The sequence below is a fragment of the Pseudopipra pipra genome, chromosome W, assembly GCF_036250125.1.
Source record: "Pseudopipra pipra isolate bDixPip1 chromosome W, bDixPip1.hap1, whole genome shotgun sequence".
Classification (NCBI taxonomy): Eukaryota; Metazoa; Chordata; class Aves; order Passeriformes; family Pipridae; genus Pseudopipra; species Pseudopipra pipra.
In genome coordinates this window covers 50,570,529-50,592,547 of record NC_087580.1, presented here as the reverse complement: position 1 = coordinate 50,592,547, position 22,019 = coordinate 50,570,529, and the positions used below count along the sequence as shown (strand labels likewise).

At 40.6% G+C, this 22,019-nt stretch overlaps 1 protein-coding gene across 3 annotated transcripts in view; it reads right to left on the bottom strand.

The window, feature by feature from the left end:
- LOC135404410 (ceramide transfer protein-like) overlaps positions 1 to 22,019 on the bottom strand; it is a 141,449-nt gene that overhangs the window by 9,292 nt on the left and 110,138 nt on the right. For 2 of the 3 annotated variants that reach the window (XM_064639132.1, XM_064639133.1), the window contains 3 exons: positions 14,421 to 14,513; positions 11,748 to 11,834; positions 10,676 to 10,768 (listed from right to left, as the gene is read on the bottom strand). In XM_064639132.1, the coding sequence (XP_064495202.1) occupies positions 10,676 to 10,768; positions 11,748 to 11,834; positions 14,421 to 14,513 (273 nt within the window). Of the gene's footprint in view, positions 1 to 10,014; positions 10,090 to 10,675; positions 10,769 to 11,747; positions 11,835 to 14,420; positions 14,514 to 22,019 lie in introns of all 3 variants that reach the window. The other variant, XM_064639134.1, reaches the window with a different exon arrangement.

The following is a 22,019-nucleotide window of genomic DNA, read 5'->3' as shown; positions in this document are numbered from 1 at the left end:
TATTTGATACATTTTTATCAAGCTATGTGAATACTTTTTTTTTGTTCCAAACAATGTGCATGAAAATGGGGGGTGGGACAGGAAATGAATTTTTATTTTAAATCTACAGTCTTATTATATGTTTCTTTTGTGTCTGTCTCCCCCATTTCCAAATCCTATTCTCCCCCAAATAAAAAGAGACAAAAATATAAACTATCCATTGCTGTGTTGTGGGAGGCGTGTCTAAAGGCACAAAGGATGTGCCCAGGTGCAGAGCCCAAAGAGACCATGCCCCAGAGTTAGTAAGCTGGTTGGTTAAGAAAGTCACATGACATGTAAGAATAAAAGGGAGCGCGAGTTTGAAAAAAATCCTCTTTGTCCACACCACCGCATGAGGAGCAGACTTATTCCTTGTTACACAAGGGCTGCGCCGCTACATATGGCCATCCGAACGGGACTTTTTCAGCTTATATTAAGCCAGATATTTATCCTGAATCAGGAAATCAGCCGGTGGCTCTGGCATCGTCTCAATTCTCGGAGACGGGAGCCTTTACCGCAAAAAACTTTGACGTCAATAATTCCGTGGTCTTAGTGGCATCTAAGAAACGGACAGTTAGTTTAGCGAGCTCAAAAATATTAGGATAGTGCATGAAAGGAGAGAAGAAAGAGTTAAAGAAGAAGCCGAGAGGTCAGAGCAGGCAACCGGAGAGAGCGGAGAGGGTCCAACGCAACATCAAAAGCGGTGAGTTTAGCTAAAAGGCATTCCGCACGCTTAAGACTGCTCCCTGGGCGAGACCGTGCCTGCAACTCGGAGACCCGGGCCGCGGAGCACCTTAGGATTGTCAGGGAAAAGCCTGTTGGTCCCCCGCGCATCGGTCACCTGGTAAAAGCGGTCTACCGCTGCCGAGAGCCACGGTCGGACCACGTGCGAGAAGTGGTTTCACCGCTGCCACATCTTAACATCCCCAGCCACCGCTGACCGCCGCGGAGCCCCATCCCAGTTTTTCTGTCCAGCAGGAACTGCCAGGGCTCCCCGCCTACTTGCTGCCTCCGACCAGCTCCGCGCGGAGATTAAAGGCGCCGCTGCGACCCTGCGGCTTTTCCCCCGCGTGAGCCGCAGTCTACAACCGCGAGGGAAGCGGCCAGGCCACGCACGTGTGCTGGCCGCCCCCTCCGTGCCGCGGCAGGGGCCCGCGCCAGGAGTGCCATTTAATGGAGCCCAGCGCTGCTTTAACACCGCCCACTGCCCCTGCTGCAACCGCGCTACGCTCAAAGCCACGTGGAAAAGCAGAACTGCATCACGCCCTCCTGATACAGCGCGCCCCGACCCCCGCACCGCCCAGCAAACTGCGGGAGCCCCGGAGCCGCCGCTGCCGCGGACGCCGTGCTCGCCGGAGACTGAGCTGGATCCGCGCCCCCGCCGGAGCCGCCATCGCTGCCCTGAGCACGCCGCTCGCCGCCGCACCGAGGAGCCCAGTCGCCCCCCCAGCCCGCCATCGCTGAACCAGCATCTGCCGAGCTGCCCTGCGCTGCAGCTGCCCCACACCGCGCGCAGAACCGCCCATGTCGTTGGAGCGGCACCGCGCCCCCCCACCGCGCCACAGCCGAAACAGCCCAGACCCCCACAGGCACGCCGAAAGAAAAAAAAAAACGCAGAAAAAAGACTGTCAGCTAAGCCGAAACTGCTACAAAAAGGACTCAGAACGTGTGCTCCCAGCTGCTCGGAGTTAAGGTAGCACAGACACTTGTTTTCATAGAAACTTCATGATACATTGAAGCGAAACATAGACACTAGCGTTTTGCTAACTTTTGCAACTTAAAGCAGTTTGTGATAAACTCTGCCTGCACAAGGCACACAGGGAAAAACGAAAAGCCCACACCCCAACCCCCGCACACACTGCTGATAGCAGCACAGCACAACATGGTAATACAAACTCAGGGAACATACCGGGAGACACGAGAGCCGAGAAACGAGAGTCGCTGGGAAGGGACAGACATTGCCATGCAAGCTCCTGACCCCCGGGACTACAAAAGGCAATCCTGTTACAGCGATGGGGTGTATTCATCCCCTTTCACTGCAAACGAACAGCGACCACATGGCCAGCCATGGCCGCAGCCATTTCCCCCCCCCCACAGACCAAACTCCGACCTTTCTTTTCCGGCCCAGGTGCAGCCCCGCCCCACCCACAGACACGGAGAGGGAGCCAGCCCCGCCCCCTACTTGCCGCCCACCATCCCCCCACAGGGAACCGGTTTTGCCAGTGCTACAAGAGGGGAGAAATGGGAGGAATGGGAGGAATGAGGGGAGGGGGAGAAGGAGAGGGAAAACGAGGGGGACAAAGAACAAAACATAGCTCCAACGGGAGGGATCAAAAAGGCACAGGGGGAGAAGTCAGCTAACATGTGGGAACAATGTATAGACAAGGCAATTTGTATGGAAAGCCTGAATGTTAATCAGGCATGCCCAGACGATATGAGCCAAAGCCAGCCCCCTCAGAGTCAGGCCTTGTGTAAGGCCACAGAGAACCTGAGGCAATTGATAAGAGGTTCTGGTCTGTCTTTAACCAATATTTTCAGATATTTGGAGGCATTGAGTTACATCTATTCCCTCACCACATATGACTGGGAAGAACTGATAAAACTAGTTCTCAGTGACACCCAATATACAGTCTGGTTAGCTGATTTCCAGAAAAATTGCTCTGTTCATATTAAATACCCACAGGCAGACACCACGGCACACCAATTAAGCGGGAAAGCAAATTATAATTTAGATTCACAATCAAAATACCATAAAGAGATAGCCAGGCAAGCCCTAAAAGCCATGGAAAACATTCTCACTGCAGATCCAAATGATTACCTATCCCCCATTAAAGAGTTACAAGGTTATACTGAGTTAAATTTAAGATGCTTGGACCAGCTGCAGTCGGCTTTAAACAAACAAATTGAATACAATGAAGCCAGAGAGATGCTGTACAAGCATTTGGCTTTTGAAAGAGAAAATGCAAGAGCTTTGCAGAGCCCTCCTGTAGGGGAGAACTGTGACTTTATTGAGCTGGTACAACCCTATCAAAAAGCTAGCTCTGAGAAGCAGCTACCTGCCTCCCTAGCTGCAGCTTTAGATGCCCAGATAAGAATACAGAAGGAAGTCAGACACACAGTTAGCTGTTTTAGTTGTGGAGAAATAGGTCACTCTCAGGAAGATTGCCCTTGGAAGCCCCTAGTAGCAACATTCCATAGACACCCTAGCAGCAGAGAAATGACTGAGTTGTACCAAGGGTGCCATAAGCAAGGCAAAAGATGTGCTACAAGCATTATACTGTTTGTAGGAGCATTGCTTGCTGTAATCCTTTGTGGTACTACTTTTCATGTGCAAAAGAGAAAACTACTTAAGGCAAGCCACAATATACCAATAACCAGCCCCCAAAATACCCATGTACCCTGTACCCCAAAGAAAGGTGACAGGTGGAAAACATTACAGATGTTAACAGCAGAACACGCAGTCAAAAAACATGCAGAAGTCTTGCAGATCGGACTGCCTCTACCCATAAGGCTTCTAGCAAATTGGTCACGAGTGGTAACTGATTCAAAAAACCATTCCTTTACCATTCTCCGTCAACCTGAGGGTACCCAGAAACCCTTTTTTCCCATCATGGTTTTAAACAGTGCACAATCTATCCAAAGTCACTGCTGGGCTGCCCTTCCTCAGGGGATGCAAAATACCTCGATGAAGTATCAAACAGCTGTAATACACCATTATGCAGAGGACACATTAATAACCACGGCCACAAGAAATGAACTGCTAATTGTTTCTGCTGCTTTAACCAAAACTGCCCAAGGTGCAGATCTTCAGGTTGTTCCAGGAAGAATCCAACAACCACAACTCTGGACTTGCCATGGACAGGACAACACAGCAAAAAGGCTCTACATAGCTGACACAGCTCGAGGTAAAAAACATTTATATTTACACAAGTTGCAAAAGCCTCACAGAGCTACCAATTGCTTAAAGCCTGTTTTAACCATAACCATAGGGGACCTACATCCTCTCTTTGTGTTGCTAGGGGAGAACTCCAACCTAAAATCTGACAAATCGCTAGCTGCAGAGGCAAACCAAATGTTAGAAAATTATACCAAGGTAATAAAAGGCAAACAAAACAGGAGAGATCCTGAAAGGCAAATCTGCCTAGTTTTTGTTTCCAGCAGGTATGAAGCATTGCAGTTTTGTTTCAGTGGGATCAAACTGAGAGAAGCCTGCTGTTGGTTCTAAAACAGCCTTTTCTGTCATACCATACCACCTAAATCTGTGTAAGTTGGTATTGAGTTTGCAAGCTTGTCATTTGAGGCAGAGTATGACTGAGAAAACTGGATGGAAGAAATCCTGCCTTTACCAACATTCCAGCTTGAAAGACAATTTGGATAGGATGACAGCTGAGGACGTCGGATTTCAAGATGCCCCGGCAAGTCTTAGTGGTAATATTTTAATTCATCTCCTTAAGCACAGATTGTGGCAGAAATAAACAGTTTACCTTTAAAGGCCATACCAGATGCGAATCTGAACCAGTGAAAGGCCTCAGGGCCTTCACACATGCATCTAGGAAAACACAACATGCTGCAATAGATTAAATAAATCCTGCCACTGATCAGTAGGAAAACTACAAGCCATGAACCAAGCTTCTATATAGTTCCTGAACTGATTGTCATTCATATTACCTTGGGAAAATTTTAAACAATCCTCTGATGTTATGATTGTGCTTATTATGCTATGAGGTTGATAACCTGTTTTGAAAGTTAATTTCCGTGAGATATTGTTAACCCTTACCTGTTGTTTGAAATGCTTTCTGTTTGGTTCCTGTGAGTTACAAAAGGTATGATTTCTATACAAATGCACACAAAATCACATCCTGACATGCCACAGCCAATAACTGACAGAAACTGAAAAGCTGCTAAAGCAGCAATGCTTAACACTATACCCAGAGTTTTAAGGCAAGCAATTGTCTCATTCATTTTCCATCAGAATACAGGTTCTCTAAAGAGACCATTCAGAATAACAATTAATAAACTACATCATCAAGGTATGCCCATACTGTCAGGAAATCACACTCATGACGTCTCAGAAAAGCCTTAACCCTAGAGAGTTAATAGCAGCTGAGACCTGGCGATCAGAGATATACATCTTGAATTGGACATATTGAAAATGTACATGCAAATAGATATACATCCACAAAACATAACTGCTACTACATCCACTAGACAAAACACAAAAGTGTAAAACACATGAGTTAGTTGCTTAGCAACCCTTTGGTACTCTAAAATAGATTAACATTAATAATAAGCAGCTGCTTCCTATGAAATAGGAAAATTCTCACGTCAAGCATTTCACACTAATCCATAAAACAGTAAAAGCACATATTGATACACATGCAGATTTAAACAAAAGGGGGGAGAACCGGTGTAACCTGCAAGAACATCTGTAAAAAGCTATGTATGTTATCAATTTTTGAGTTGTGGCAGTGCTGAAAGAAGCAAGTCTGAAAAGCAGCACACACCTCAGGCGTTTGTTTCTCCCAAGCTACTAATCATAGTAAGATTTGATTTCAGGACGATGGATGAGATTCCTAGATTTATGACATGGAGAGAAGCTATGCCCTATGCAGTTATAAGAAAGAACTCAAGCAGGTTCCTTCCAGGTGTGTAAAACCCTATTCAAATATGTGACCACAGCAGCAGGAACCAGAACAACGCAGAAGTTTGAAAAGAGTTATGTTATGTTTCAAGTTCACATTAGAAAATGACCAACATGGTGAAAAGCAATCTCTGGAATGTGCGTGTGTGTGTGTGTTCGTGAGTGTGTTCAGTGTACGGTGGCCACCGACGTATGTATGAGAAGAGTGAATGAATGAAAATAGTTGTTTGACTAGTCAAATAATAAAAAACAAACACCTCACAAATAACATTACCTCAGCCACAGGTTGCTTTTAAGAATTTGCTAAGATTACCCTGTTTCTTAAATAAAGTTGAATTCCCCAGTTATAAAAACCCTCAGATTAATAAAGTTATAAGTTTATACACAGTTAAGATAGGCCCCAAGTTAATAAAGTAATTATCCAAGTTGCACTACCCTATAGGAATATAAGAAGGTTTTAAAAAGGTTTACATTAGAGTTAAGAAACTGAGCAAAGCAATGTGCTGGGTCGCTGCAAAGCTTCGTAGTTTTATAATGTTCTGATTGTTAAAATTGTTATTTGCATTGTTGTTTGCATTTTTGTTCTTACTGTTTTTGTGACTTCTTTATATAATTAGAAGAGGGGATATGTGGGAGGCGTGTCTAAAGGCACAAAGGATGTGCCCAGGTACAGAGCCCAAAGAGAGCATGCCCCAGAGTTGATTAAGAAAGTCACATGATATGTAAGAATAAAAGGGAGCGCGAGTTTGAAATAAATCCTCTTTGTCCACACCACCGCACGAGGAGCAGACTTATTCCTTGTTACACAAGGGCTGCGCCGCTACACTGTGTAATGTTTACAAGTGCTGAAAACAATTTAATAACTTTTTCTACCTAAAAGGTAGGTGACTACTAAAACTCATCACAGCAAATAAGTCTATGTAACTGACACTATTTTCCTGAATCACTAGAAATACCTTTTTTAAAAAGGAAAAGCATTGCAAGCAAAGGTTTGTCAATTGACCAACATACAGATTAGTCTAAGAAGTGCATAATCCCAAGATTAATAGCCTGAACCTATGAGTGGTTTTTGTACAACTGGAAGAAAAAAAAATTAATCAAGTCAAAATCCTCAAAGTACAACATACAAATAAAATTCTTTCGGTAGAAATACTACTTTATCTTATTGTAACTATAGAATTTTCTACAGAAACCAAGTTATGAGTCCAGTTTTGGGGGTTTTCTTTATTTTCTTTAATTTCTTTTTTAGTTATAATGAACTATAAACATCTATAAGATTTGTGTTTCTGCTTTTAGACAGGCCATCTTTTCCTGCCACTTACTAACAGGTTTCCTACCAAATATTCTTCCAATTATTTTTTTTCCAGTGATACAATGACACAGTACAATCCAAGCCAGGTAAGAATGTGGGCTATTTAAATATTCAATTTACTAGCTCTATGTCACACTTCTTTCAGAAGGGAATCCTCACTATGCTCCCAACTTTACCTGCAACACCTTTACAGTCTCTATCTCCTCCCCTAGCTCCTAATCTATTAGGGACAAAGCTGGTTTGTATGTGTTTGTTTTGTATTTTGCTGCTTTTTGCTTTATGCTAAATGCAGAGGGGGGAGGAGAATAGTAAAGAAAGAAGAGAATGAGGCATTGACAAGAGTATCAGAGAATCAGAATATCCTGAGTTGGACAGGACCCACAAGGATCATTGAGTCCAACTCCTGGTCCTGCACAGGACAACCCCAAGAATCACACCATGTGCCTGAGAGTGCAATCTAAACAGTTTAGGGCCTTTGGAATTGTTCAGCATTTAGCCCCCTGACTTCCTCTGAAAATGTGAAAGGTGTTTTAAGGTTTTTTTCTCCCTCTTTCTCCCAATAAGGTTTCATTCCTGCTAATACATCTTTCAGACAACTTCCCCTTAGGTTTGGGAAAGGAGAGGTATTATCATTGCAGCTTTCAGAGGAGAGTGAATGTTGTTTTTTGCTAACAATTACTTCTATTTGACCAAGTAATTGCAGTGCCTACAACTGCTTTGTGCATACTACCTGTCCAAACTGTGATCTACCTGCTGGTCACTGTCAGCCTGCACCTATTTCAGGTACCACATTAGGCACAGAGTCAAAATTCACAGCTTCTTTCCCAGTGGAGTGGCTACACTATTACCTCTGGGTTCCTGGCAGACTACAAGAATGGTCTGCAAAAGTACCTCTATCCCACACAGTCTTGGTCTGAACATTAAATGGGCAGTTCTTCATTTAAAAGGCCCTCAGAACATCTCAATCTATTTCAAAGTCTGATAGTCTTTTAAAAGGAGAAAGTGATCTGCAACACATTTGCAGCATTTTAAGCCCACAACCTCCTACTCAACAGGCAGAGACAAATCAATGCCTTTCTGAAAGCACATTGAAGAACCAGCTCCTGTCAGAATATGTTTATGCTTCTCAATCTTAAAAACAAAGCTGCAAGTTTCTACTTGACCTTTTACCAAGATTTCCTTCATATAAATGAAGTCTAGAAGCAAGTCTCATTTGTTCAGAATCAAGATTTAGCTTGCCTTTCCAAAAGCCAAATCCTCAGCCTGGGGACAGGACAATTTCCTAATAATAAGGTCTACAGCAGGTTGTCACCAAAAGGTGTGCTGCTTTTCTCTTCATGCTCTCAGTTGTCTTTCACCTGCTTGTTAGCTAGCAATGAAGCTCCAGAGCAGGTGGAGCAACTTACTGAACTGGCAAGTTTGCTCTAGGGAAGATATGGGGAAAGAAGGGGGCAGAGGGGAGTAGGTTTCTTTTAAGTTAGCAGGATCGTTCTTTCTGTAGTGAGTCAGTTAACTTGAAATCACATTCTAAGACACTGGGTAGTAGCTTCTACATAGTATAATCCCTGCAGCTGCTGGAAAGAGCAACACCTTGACCCCATAATTCAGTCCATTTGACCCGAACTTTAATGTCAATTTGCATTATTGTGATAAGGACCTGATCAACCTCAGATTTGTTTTTAAGTGATTAGGTTTTCAGTCACACTAATGGTCTGATACTCGAGTTTACCATATGGGTCCACAAATGTTATCCCAGGCATAAGAGACGAAAATGAAAAGGTTCACGTATTTTAATGACTATGCGTTTCCCTTACATTGAACTGGCAATGTAGCCTGATAGACAACCAATTTTCTATCTTTAGAATCAAATTTGCTTTCTATTACTTGATTTCCCTCCTCCTCCCAAACAAAACCAAACTTGAATTACTAACGTGACTACTGGAGTACCAGTAGATCAGCCTATTAGTGTTGTGCAATATGACCCGCATACTTTTTCCCCTTGTGAGAAGTTCAAATTCTAGAAATTAACTGACTACAATAAGTCAAGGCAAGTGTTGGGATTTCAGTCCAACAAGCAAGTCCTTAAGTGTTAGGGTTCTGCTCACAAAGCTGGTGGCAAGGTATGCAGGTAGCATGATTCCAGGCTCTATTAATCAAAAGAAAATCCATTCCTTCTATTCGAAAAAGCAGTCTGTTTGCAGTGTTAGTTAATAATTTAAAAACAAACAAACCCCAAAACAACAGATCCCAGAAGGAAGACCCATATTCACAATCATATGGACCACAGCAGAAGGAAAGTAATGGCATGAATGCTATGTCTGAATGATTTTTTTTTTGAGAATAAAGACAAAACACATGAACTTACTTATCTAATTCAACTCTATGATCTCCAGAGCAAGCAGTTAGAGTAATTTTGTACATTACTAGAATATGTCACTACAACTAAATTCACTTATTCAGGATTTCAGACACTTTCTGAAGGATAATTGAATATATTGGAATTCTTCAGTAAAAGTTCTCATATCCATAATCTCATTTTTTAACAACATACTTTATGACCTTTTGGTAATAAAACTAGTTGTAAAGGTAAATAATTATAATAGAGAACCTTAAAATTTGGTATCTTAAAGTTATTACAAGTAACAACAAATTTTAAAGACAAAATTAAACCTTTGCTTTAAAACCATGAAAAACTATTCAATTTGAAGCAAAGACCATCTCCAGCCCATGCAAAACAGATGTTATCTTATTACTTTTATTATAATCAGAAATGCAAAATTTTCAAGTTGTAGGTACTTTTATTAAAGCTACTGAAATTGATCCAACAGTTTCACAAGATGTGGGCCTCAGCACAAGTAATATGCATGCAAGCAGAATGTAAAAAGACAACCATTTAATATAGAAATAGATAATCCTTTTTTTTGGTCTCAACATACTAGTTTAAAGCAAACAGTGATTTATGTAACAAAAAACCCAGGTTCTAGAGAAGAGGATGAAATGCAGCAAAGATATGCAACCCCCACTCTACACATTAATACAGTACCTGGGTGCTGAATCTGTGAACATCAAAGGCACTGACTAGATCAATGGAAGACATGGAGGAAGAGCGACTATAGGGCTACCAGAGACAGACAAAGAAAAAACCAAGTAATCAGAACAAAGGCACAACAGAGCATTTAGTACCAACTTGTAAGCACAAGATAATGAAGAAAATGAAAACAAATGCACCATAAGCAGCAAGCACAGCGGCAAATGCTGATTTCATGCACCTATTATGTATTATGCTCCCAGTGCCGCCCTAAAAAAGGCATAGTGTTTCCATTAACACTAAAAAAAAGTCAATTGATCTTAATGCAAGAGACTGGATTTTTTTTTCCATCAATTGAATGAATTTTGGTGAAGGTATCTTAAAAACACCGAGGTTAGCAAGTTGGGTTTTTTTTCTTTAATATATTTTCTAACTGACCAGCTTGATACAAATCAAGAGTATTCTAAATAGATACTGAAATCAGGATTTTTTTTAGCCAAGACAGAAAACAGTCCTCCTCCAATTCCAGCTACTTCAATTGAAAATGAGTAAACCACTGAAAGTTATACTAGAAAAAGCTAAAAAATAATTTTAAAAAAATAAATCAATCTTACCTATCCATATAAAATATACAAATATACAAATTATACAGAGGAGATCATGAGAAATATCTTACCTTTTGGACAAATCTATGAGTACCCACAGCAGAATATGCATCTCCAGAAGGTAAGGATATTGGCCAGTATAATCTGACCTTTTCACTTTGGGACTGCAACAAAATAGGTTTCATTACTGGTAGTCAGCTGCTACTGGATGGACTATGAAAGAGTGAGGCACCTTCAATCTATATAGTGGCTACAACAACTAGTGCTGTCCATGACAGACATGAAGTTGTCATTCTGCTGGAGTTCTCAGGAAGAAAATGGGCCTAGAGACTGAATTACCCATTCATCTATACTTCAAGGTATATTTCTATGTTAAGCAAAATAGATTGGCAGCATTACAGATGTTGCATCCATGTAGTAGTACAACAGTCACTCTAAACTTATACTTTCCGCTAAGAGACCCCAACATAGATAAGCTCTGCTGGGTACTATATGTTCACTAGAAAGTCTTATAATTCTTAATCAAGTCATTGTATTCACTATATTCATAAACCTAAAACCTTTTAAGACAAAGGAGGCACCACTTTGCTATTCCCTCTCATTTTATACACTACTATTTGTTCTCATATTCTATATATTCCATCACACACATCTTATCCCTTTTTGATCCTTGTCACTGAAGTGTATTCAAGAAATGAGTTAGAGAAATAGCCAGAGCTTACACAATTTTTAAACAAAACCAAAAAACAGTAGAACTATGTCTTTCCTATTTCACATACTGCTACAGTCAAAAGAAACTTAGGTTTTGAAAAAAATCTGCAGTATTAGATATTCTTATTTGCACAGGGCATCAGTTACATATAAAGATAAGTTTTATACAGGACTAATACACTTATTTAGGAGTTAGAAACCAGAGACAATCAATTAACACTTATACTATCCTTTTCTATGCAAACTGTCAAATCACTTTCTCAAAATTAGTGTTAAGCAATGATATTTAACTGTATAAATATTAAGTAGTGAATCCCACTTATAAGTGTCACTATAAAATATCTAGTTTCAAAGATGCACCCCAGAACTGATTAAGTCACAGAAGTCTTCCATGAAGTGCCCATCATTAACATATTTTTCAAGTATCAATACCTGTTCTTCCATTTTATCCTGTCTATCAAGAGCAGCTTCAACAGCATCAAAGAATTCTTCTTCATTAATCAGACTATTCGGACCCTCCTAGAGCATAAGAAACAAAACTAGTTCAAAATTTTGGAGATGAGAGCTCCACTTAAGTTCAATATTAGAAATAGCTATTTATGTATTATGCATATAACTGACAGAAGGAAATTTCTTTCATAGATCTTAAATATTTTCACCAATATTCTTATATTAGAATTCATCTGAAAACTCTACTCGTTAAAGGAAGTTATTTCCTTTGACTACAATTTAGGGATAGTGATATAAACAAACAAACCCCCCAGGAAACTGAAGACTGAGTAACAGTGTCAATATGCTTTGATATCAGTCAGGTTTTAATTACTATATATATATATCTTTTAAAAATGTTTACAGTATGTCAGTGTCATGGTTTGAAATTTGCCCGCCTCTGAGAGTCGGGGGGGCTCAGAGGTGATTGGGTGCCAAGGCAGTGTTCCCTGGAGAGCCAATCACCATCCATGTTGTTCGCTTCTGCTTAAAATCATATATACACAGCACCGGAAGCTGTTGGTAGTGTTGTGCTGTTGGTGTCTGCTGCATGTAGGTGTGGAAGGCCAGGGGGTGACTGGGCTCCTTCTTCCCCCTCCGGGGGGGAGAGGGGAGCCCTGTGCCCCCCCCAACTCTGCCTAGGCCAGAGTTAGAGGCAGCATTTGGAGTGTGTGCTGTGAAGGAAGAAATTCACAGCACCTGAGAGGTAAGAGGGAGGAGGCTAGGCCCTCTCCCCCCCCTGCAGCTGTGGGACACTTGGGACAGTGTATAACTGGACCGAGTGCCTGTGGCCAAGGCTAGGGGGCTTTTTCCCCCCCCACTGCATTTAGGCTTGTGGGGGGTGGATTTTAAGGCTCAGCATTTAAGCAGAGCCAAGTGGACGGGTTGATAACAAATCAGCTCGGCGCTTGGGAAAGGAATCCCAGGCGAAATTGGAGACGGACTGAAGAGAGGCCTGGGGGCTGTCTCTGCCGTGATCTAAATGGAGGACAGCCGGAAACCGGAAGAGGAATCAACATTCCAGGACGCAGACGCTTGATAAGCTAAACTACACTGCAGCAGCCTACGAACCGAGGTATGAGATTGGGAGAGAGAGATCACACAGCAGAAATCACACAGCAGACCGAAAAAAAAAGACTCAAAGCTATCTTCTTGGACTTTGTGAAGAAGAAAAACTGCAACAAACAGCTGGAGCTTGGTGAGGGGGGAGCGTTTGGGCCCAGAACACTCCCACGAGAGAGAGACTGCGTTACATATCAGCCTTGAAAGGCTGCTCCTGGACTAAAGTTAGAGGGAGGGGCTTAAAAGGACTGACAGAAATGTAAATATATATATAGTTGCTTTTAGTTTGTACAGTATATTTATTTGTGTAAATAAATGTATATACTCCCCCTTCCCCTATAGAAGCCTCTGACCTGAAAGTTTCTCTCCGGTGTTGAGATAAATTGTGGAAAGGGGTGGGGGGAAGCCTGGAAATTGGATTTTGAATTTCTAATGTGGCTCAAACTGCCACAGTCAGTAAAATAAATATATTAACATAATTGTGTATTTAGATTCCTTCCAAGTATTCCAGTGCCTTAGGGTAAATTTCAGATATGTGTTCAAAGCACCACAAGACAAAATCCCGTGGATCACTACTGAGAATTCTTGGAAAGAACAGTTTAACAATAAACAGCAGATAGAGTCAATTATTAAAAACTTGTGTCCACTAAGTAAAAATGATAATTTAGGAAAACTAGGTTTACTGCCTTTATTGAATTGTAAAACAAACTGGTCCAGCAAATTTAAAAAATCTACTTTACAACAGGGATATCTGGGAGAAGCAGCTGGGTTCATAATCAGGTAGACAAAGTCCATCTTTCTATCCATCTTTTTCTTTACAGTGCCTCAGTCACAATGGAGAACATAAGCTCATATAACCTTTTAAATATCTAAACATATTAATACTATTTCTCAGGCTATGATTTGTAAGTAGAAACCTACTTGATTAATGTAAATGAAAGGGTCAAGTTCTTAAAAGTTATGCAAACTGCATTATAGGTGCATTAGTTTATATTATTTTTCAGAAGGCAGTTTAAGAGCCTTAGACTTTGATTAAATAACCAAACTGAGGAGGAAGTTGATAAAACATGCAATTTAACAGATGAAACAGAACCTAAAATCATTGAATTTATCAATACATTTCAAGTGGCAGTGACAAGTTAAAAATCAATTTGAATTAAACTTCAGATTCTAGGACCGCCTCTGCAGTCAGGGCTTTCATATTTGCATTACATATCTATACAACCGACTCATTAAAATGTAAGAGTACACAACTTGCAAATGAGCAGTATAAAATGTAGAAAAAAAGAATTTAAAAGTCAGCAAAAATATCTGCAAGCAAAATGCTTTAGACAAAAGCAGAATAAGGAAACCTGAGGTGAAGACAGACTTCTATTCTCAAAACAATGAACAATTTAGATTCTTCATTTAGTTTCAGTTTCCAAGGCAGAAAAAGTGGCATGAACATGCTTGCACAGCCAAAGACCTTGATTTACACACACACACTCCTTTGAGAAACAAACCAATCTTTAAAAGTCTTAGCATTTTAAAAAATTTCAAAAGCAGAATTTGTACCTCATAGTCTGGCCCTCCAAAGTGGGACTTTTTCTTCAGTTCTGTCACAGCAGTTTTGTATGCTTCTTCAATTCTTCTCCTTTTCTCTATCTCCTGTAAAATTACATTATCGTTTGATGCATCAAGAATGAATTGGCTGATAAGAGTCAGCATGCCAATAAATGGAATGACCAGTATAGGTTTTATTCCACAGTAACAATTGCAAAGATGCTGATTTTCTGATTTTATTTGAATGCATGCATTATATGTGTCCATATAGATGCATATATAATACAAAGCTTGGGGAACTAGCTACCTTGAGCATAACTTCTTTAAGTCACATGGAAGAAACTAGATCAGCAAGAAAAATCAGGTATCTAGTTTAATCATAGCTATTCATGGTTTGTTGAGGGTCAGTCCCACTTCAGTGCCTGATAAAATCATGGACAATATTCTGGGAGTTATCAAAAAACACCTGAAGGACAACGCAGTCATTGGTCACAGCCAGCACAGGTTCATGAGGGGAAAGTCCTGCTTGACAAACTTAATTTCCTTTTATGACAAGATCACCTATTTAGTTGATCAAGGTAAGCCAGTTGATGTAATCTTTTGGGATTTCAGTAAAGCTTTCGATACTGTCTCTTGCAGGATCCTTCTAGACAAAATGTCCAGCACATAGCTAGATAAACACATCATGTGGTGGGTGAACAACCGGCTGACAGGCTGGGTTATACTAAATGGGGTTATATTAGGCTGATGACCAGTCACTAGTGAGGTGCAAAAGGGCTCCATTTTAGGGCCAGTTCTGTTCAACATCTTCATAAATTACTTGAATGCAGGACTCAAAGGGATACTAAGTTTGCTGACAACACTTAATTGGCTGATTCTGTTGACTCCCTTGAAGGCAGAGAGGTCCTGTAGAGAGACCTCGATAAATTAGAGGACTGGGCAATCACCAACTGTACGAAGTTTAACAAGGGCAAGTGACAGATTCTGCACCTGGGACGGGGCAACCCTGGATGTATGTTACAGACTGGGGAACAGGAGGCTGTAAAGCAGCCCCATGGAAAGAGATCTGTGTGTTTGGGTTCATGGCAAGTTGAATATGAGTCAGCAGTGTGCCCCAGCAGCCAAAAGAGTCAACTGGATCCTGGGGTGATCAAGCTCAGCATCGTGAGCTGGTCAAGGGAGGTTGTAGGAGCAGCTAAACAAGACAACACCAGCCATCTGGATGATAGAAGAAGAAGAAGAAAATATTAAAGCAAAAATATTGTGGTCCTGAGTGAGCCAGAGCTAAAATTAGTGTGTGTGGGAAAAGAATCGCAAGGTCAAACTGGAAAGCTGCTTGAAGCATGGTTGTTCTTTGTGGCTGAAGGCAGCCACGGGAGTGTCTGTGTGGAATGTGTGCTGATAAGTAAAATCTGGCCTGGCTTGATAGCTCGGACCCTTATTCAGTAGATAAATGGAGTAATAAAGTTACAAGAGAGTTCTGTCTGGACAAAGTCTGTCTCCCATGGATTCATTCGCTGAAAAGGGTGCTGTGTGAGGGACCTTCGCCGCAGGAGGTGATTGTCCCACTCTACTCTGAACTGGTGGGACCTCACCTCGAGTCCTGTGTGCAGTTTTGGGCACCACGATATAAGAAGAATATAAAGCTATTAGAGAGCATCCAAAGGAGGGCCATGAAGATGGTGAAGAGTCTACAGGGGAAGCCATATGAGGAGCGGCTGAGGTCACTTGGTTTGTTCAGCCTGGAGAAGAGGAGACTGAGGGGAGACCTCATAGAGTCTACAACTTCCTTACAAGGGGAAGCAGAGGGGCAGAGGCCAATCTCTTCTCTCTGGTGATCAGTGATAAGACCCGAGGGAACGGCATGAAACTGAGTCAGAGGAGGTTTAGGTTGGATATTAGGAAAAGGTTCTTCACCCAGAGGGTAGTTGGGCACTGGAACAGGCTCCCCAGGGAAGTGATCACAACACCAAGCCAGAGTTCAAGAAGTGTTTGAACAATGCTCTCAGACACATGCTGTGATTTTTGGGGTTGTCCTGTGCAGGACCAGGAGTTGGACTTCGATGATCCTTGTGGGTCCCTTCCAGCTTAGGATAGCCTATGATTTTATGAGGGTTAGACTTGCCATAGGACATTTTACGTAAACTATTTGACACAGACGCTTGGGCAGTGATAAAGAGTGAAAAGTAAGACTGGTAGAAAGCTAACTTGTTGAATGGGGTGAGATACTTGCAAGCATGCAAGCTTGTATCTATAATTACCTGGCATAGAAGCCACGTGAATAATTTTGCTAACTCCATGCAGAGACTAACAAATCAATATCATTTTCCCATAAAAGTTCTGTGACTGTACTAGAGCCACTAATGACATCTACGTCATTGCATACTTGGAATAAAGAAGTAGTTATGCTGGAATCAGATTGAGCCTAGTATTTCCTCTTCAAATTCTACATATTGCCAGATATTTCCATAGAAAAAGCTATAAAAACTTCTCAAATTCTTGCAGAATTCAACTTTAGCACATAAAACATTTCTCTGTTCCCTTTCAGCAACTGGACACCACACACTACTTGCAGATATGAGTATAATCATTCAGCAATCCAATTTGAACTTTAATGATTTAATGGCATACCCTTAACAACATTGAAAGCTGATTTTACCAACTGTGAATTGGGTGGTAACCTTCACTCTGGAACACATACTTACCAGTTTCTAAAGAAAAGTTTAAAAAATAAAGCAACATTTTGGATGCAAAACAAAGTAATATAGTTTTCCACAGGAAAATTCTTAGGAAAAAAGTAGCACTTACATGAAGACAGTGTTACCTTTGTCTGTGAATGTAGGATTTTCCCTTCCTGAAATCATCATGAACAGGCAATAATTGCTAACACTTATGTTTCTCAAAATTTTACATGTTTACCTATTTTGAGAGTAACTGGAGACTTGAGTGTAAGTCACCAAAAGCATACAAGTTTTACCAGAACACTTAGGAAGAAAAACAAACAATAAAAACAAAATCCAAACCAAAAACCAATCTCCCCCCATCCCCACACTTTCTGTACTTTAATCTGCAAATTAGTGATAATCTGCATGTATCAAACGATAACTCAAAATGTGTCAGCTTCTCTTGGCAACAACATTAAATAAGACAGCAACTGGGAAATTGTTTGATTGCACACTAGAAAAATTACTGGTGTATTGAAACTAAAACTTAATGAGACATTTAAGTAACAATTGTGAAAGGTGAACAAAGTAAACTACCTAAACATGTTAATCTTAAAGTAAAATTTAACATACAGAAGAATATTTACACATTAACACCAATTATTAAAACCAAAGGAAACAAGAATAAAAAAATGTTGCTGTAGTCAAGACAATAATGAAAGGATCATCACAAGAATTTTGTTGCAAATAAAACAATGGACCAAATACTAGATATTAAATCCTTTCCCTGTTTATCCTTTTCTTTTCTTTTAAAAGTCTATTTTTAAAAAACATTCAAGAGGCTCATAATGAAAATTATACTGCACCGGAAAAATAAAAAGTCAAGCGCAAGATCTTAAAAGCTAAGAATAAAAGGTTGAAAGCAAAGCTGTAACTACAATTACCTTTAGAAAACACTGCATGCTTTTGTATTCATTTTATTCCAGTCATCTGACTGTTGTGGTAACAGAAAGAAAACTAAATACAAAATTCTACAATTACAATTACTAAGTGTACTATTTTAGCAGTCTGCTTCAAAATTAAAAGATGTTTTTATAATGATTTCCTGCTTCCAAAGGTTTAAAAATACAATTTCGAACCTTCAGAATGTAACTTAAAAACATTTCATTTATTTAATGGCTTGGGGGGGTGGGCCGCTTTGGAGGCGCCCCTGCTAAAAGCGAGGCATTAGTGATGGGTGTGTGCATAAAGGGTCCCTTTGACACAGTGTAGTGGGTTGGCTTTTGGATTTTTTAGGCCTTCCTAAGCAACAGGGGTCAGAAATCTAAGGAAGTGTTCCATATCATCCTTTAATGTAACACAACATATAAATAAGGCGCAGATAAGAGAGCTCGCTCTCTTCTCTCTTCCGGTGGCTGAGGGCGATAGGTCTCTCCCCAGACAGTCTTTGCTTGTATAGGCCAGGGCCTGCCTGCTTGGACCCGCCGTTATCTCCAGTCCCTCCGGGAGGCATGGGGGAGTTAGTTGGTGCTTCACACGGTTCTGCTGTCTCGTTCAGGGAAGTATTTAATTCATTTTTTGTATTTATTTGCTAGTTCTTTATTAACAGGTGTATTTAGAGGATATTTGTTTTTAGTTTTTTTATCCCTGTTTTCCTCTCCCTTTTCCCTTTTTTTCCCCCTTGGGAGCTCCCTATCGTGTGTACAATATATTCAAATTGTATATATAATTGTAAATATATGTACATTTATATTTTTGATATAATTCCATTTTGTTCGGACTTATTTCGTTTTTTATGTGGCAACCATGGAAATCCCTGCTTGTAATAAAACCGTTGTATTTATTTCCCACACAGGGTGTTCTGAAATGTCTAAAGAATGCCTGAAAACTACATGCCAAAATGCAAATAAGCAGGGCATTGCCTTGTGGGTGCAATACTGTGGGGACACGCTCAAAAAACCCCCCAAACAAAGAAAACCCCACAAAACTTAAAAAAAAGCACAACCCCCCCCCACAACCAACAAAAACCACTTTGAAAAAAGATAATATCATATAGCATGAAAAGCTTGTGCCACTACTGCTAAGCTGTTAAGAGTATGTCAATCAATATATTTGTAATGCTATTTAATGAAGGGCGATGTTTGTGGCTGAAGTAGACTTGGTGCCAAGCCTAATGCTGGGTCCTGAGGGTACTGGAACTACATTACCAGACTCAACATGCATCTGGCCATGCAGTAAATAGCCAGTCTCATTTGTATAAACAAATGGAATTCTAGTAGTAAACTCAAAGGTGTTATTATTTCACTTGTGAAAACAACTGTGGTAGATCATTTTGATGCTTTAATTTCATAGAAATAAGGGGAATATCAGTGCTTGTAACTGGCAGAATGATACATGGTAGCTCTAGGAATCAAGCTCTCTGTGGCAGAGTGGCAGCATGTTTTTGCAGCCTCCCTGAAAACAGTAGTTTGTTGAGACACCTGTGCTAAGCTTGACTTTAGTGGTAAATGCCTCTTCAAATTCAGGGTAAGTGCTGCTCTTTGTATCAAGAACAGAAAGTACAGACTGCAATGTGGAAGTAGTGAGTGGTTAAACAGTTAAAAGTTGACATTTGCCAAATAGATCTGCATACTGTTTACTCAGAAGTATTACTCATCAGCTGAAACAATACTATGCATTAACAGTTTAATAGAAAAATCTTGCACACTCTGCCTCATCTACCAAATGCAGTCTCTTTTATTTTATTTCCTTTCCTAAAAAAGACTTTGTAAGGGGTGGGTTTTCTTCAGTGAGCTTTCATTAGAGTGAAACTCATTGAGTTGATATTAACAGACCAGAGTTAGACCCTGTCATAGGGAGTACGTGCTGCTCAGCCACATGGATGGGGTGCTAAAGTGGCAATGATATATATTCAGTAACACTCAACATAGGTAATGATCAAAGTAATTCATGGCTTTTTTGTTCTTTTGTCACACCCCTCCCCATGTCCCTCCCAGAAAAAGAATAACTGCAGGAGCCAACATGACTCCAAAGAGCTGAGAGAGACTTTGAAAAGGGGAATTCTTTTAAAAACAGATCAATAAGACTTGGGACATCTCTTGCTTGTTTAATTCAATGTCCACTTGCCTTTATTGGAAGCTTTGAAGGTAATCCTCCTAATATAATTTCTATTGTAGAAGAATAAAAAGATATTTTTTTGTCTCTCTGTGAAAACAAATAAAGCTTGAAAATATGCATTTGTTGACTCTTTAGTGTCATCTAGGTGAATGGACTTACTGCAGAGTAATCGAAATTCTGGTGTCTTGAACATATCTATTTTAAATGGGAGGAAGAAAGGTTTAATATTTAAATGTCAGAGATATTTATTGGTATGAACATGGGCATTAGAACATATTGGTGTTTGGGGGGAGGGGAATAGAGAGAGAGTTGTTCATCTTTCTTCCCCCTGGTTATCCCAAATAACTTGTATTACCTTAAAATTGATGGTTTGAGTAAGCAAGTATAGCTGGGGCTGCTCAGCTGTTATGTACTACTTGCATTGATGTATATCCTTTAATTTTAGGAACTCAATACATATGATACTGCTTGTCATTTAATGTTACTAAATTTGCTAAGTGCACTTAATGTTGGACATTGTATATTTCCTGAAAGAAGACTTTAGGGGAAAGCCAGTGAATTGGCAGTTTCAATTGACTACGTTAAGTGTATGCTGCAGCAAACCTTAATGCTGTCTAAAGCGCTTTGAGCCTTTTGAGGTGAGAGCTGCACTATATGCATATCTTTTTCCTTTCTGTATCTGGGACTAGGAGTTATGTCTAAATACTTAAGTGTTAAGATAATTTATCACTTTATCATTTTGTTTTTATCATGTTAGACTTGTTCTTGATCCACAGACTAATATGAGAATTATAGAATCAAGTAGGGCTAGTCTTTGTAAACCAACTCATGTTTTCATTTAACCTTTTTTAAATGTTGGTACACCCATTGTGTATCAGGTGTTTGACCAGACTGAACTTCATTTTTAAACAAACATCGTTTTGACACAAATAGAAAGGGCTGTTTTTATGGAACCTCAACCCTGGCCAACTTCAGGAATCTGAAGTTATATCAGGAACATGACGAAAAAGATGCATGTTCCCCGGGCTCAGTACTGGGGCTGGTTCTGTTAAATATATTGATTGATTATCTGGTCAAGGGGATCTAGTGAACCCTAACTAAGTTTGCAAATAACACCAAGTTCAGTGGGAGTGTTGATCTGCTTGAGGGTAGGAAGGCTCTACAGAGGGAGCTGGACAGGCTGGATCAATGGGCCAAGGCAAAGTGCTGGGTCCTGCACTCAGGTCACAACAACCCCATGCAGCGCTACAGGCTTGGGGAAGAGTGGCTGGAAAGCTGCCCAGCTGCCTTGGGGTGTTGGTTGACAGTGTTGCCTAAAGAAAATGCAGGGAGGAAAAATCTCTGAGGCAAATTAGTTTTGGAGGTGAGATAAGGAAAGGATTTTAATTTGTGCCTAGGCCTAAAGATTACAAGACGCACATCAGTCCCTCTGTACAGATGTTATAATTTGTAATACTGTCTGTCCAATCCCAGATGTTTCCACCCTGTGGCTTTTGCCCCGATCCACCCTCATCCCGCCCCCTGGGAATTGGGGCTAGAGTCTTTTCGAGACCACCTCTTCATCATCTTCATCTTCTTCAGGGTACAGGGGGCACATGTTCACCCAGTTCTTGACTGTACTCTTGCGGTTCAGGCCAGGATACAAGTGTTCTCTAAACAAAATGGGCCTACTTTGACAAGAGACTAAACATTTTTACTGGAATTCAGGGGATAATGATATGGGGAGCATGGAATGGGGTAATAGGGGTTGAGGAATGTGTAAACTACTGTGCTAAAGGGTGAGGGATATAACAAAGCTACTTCTAAAATCTACTTCTACTATATAACTACT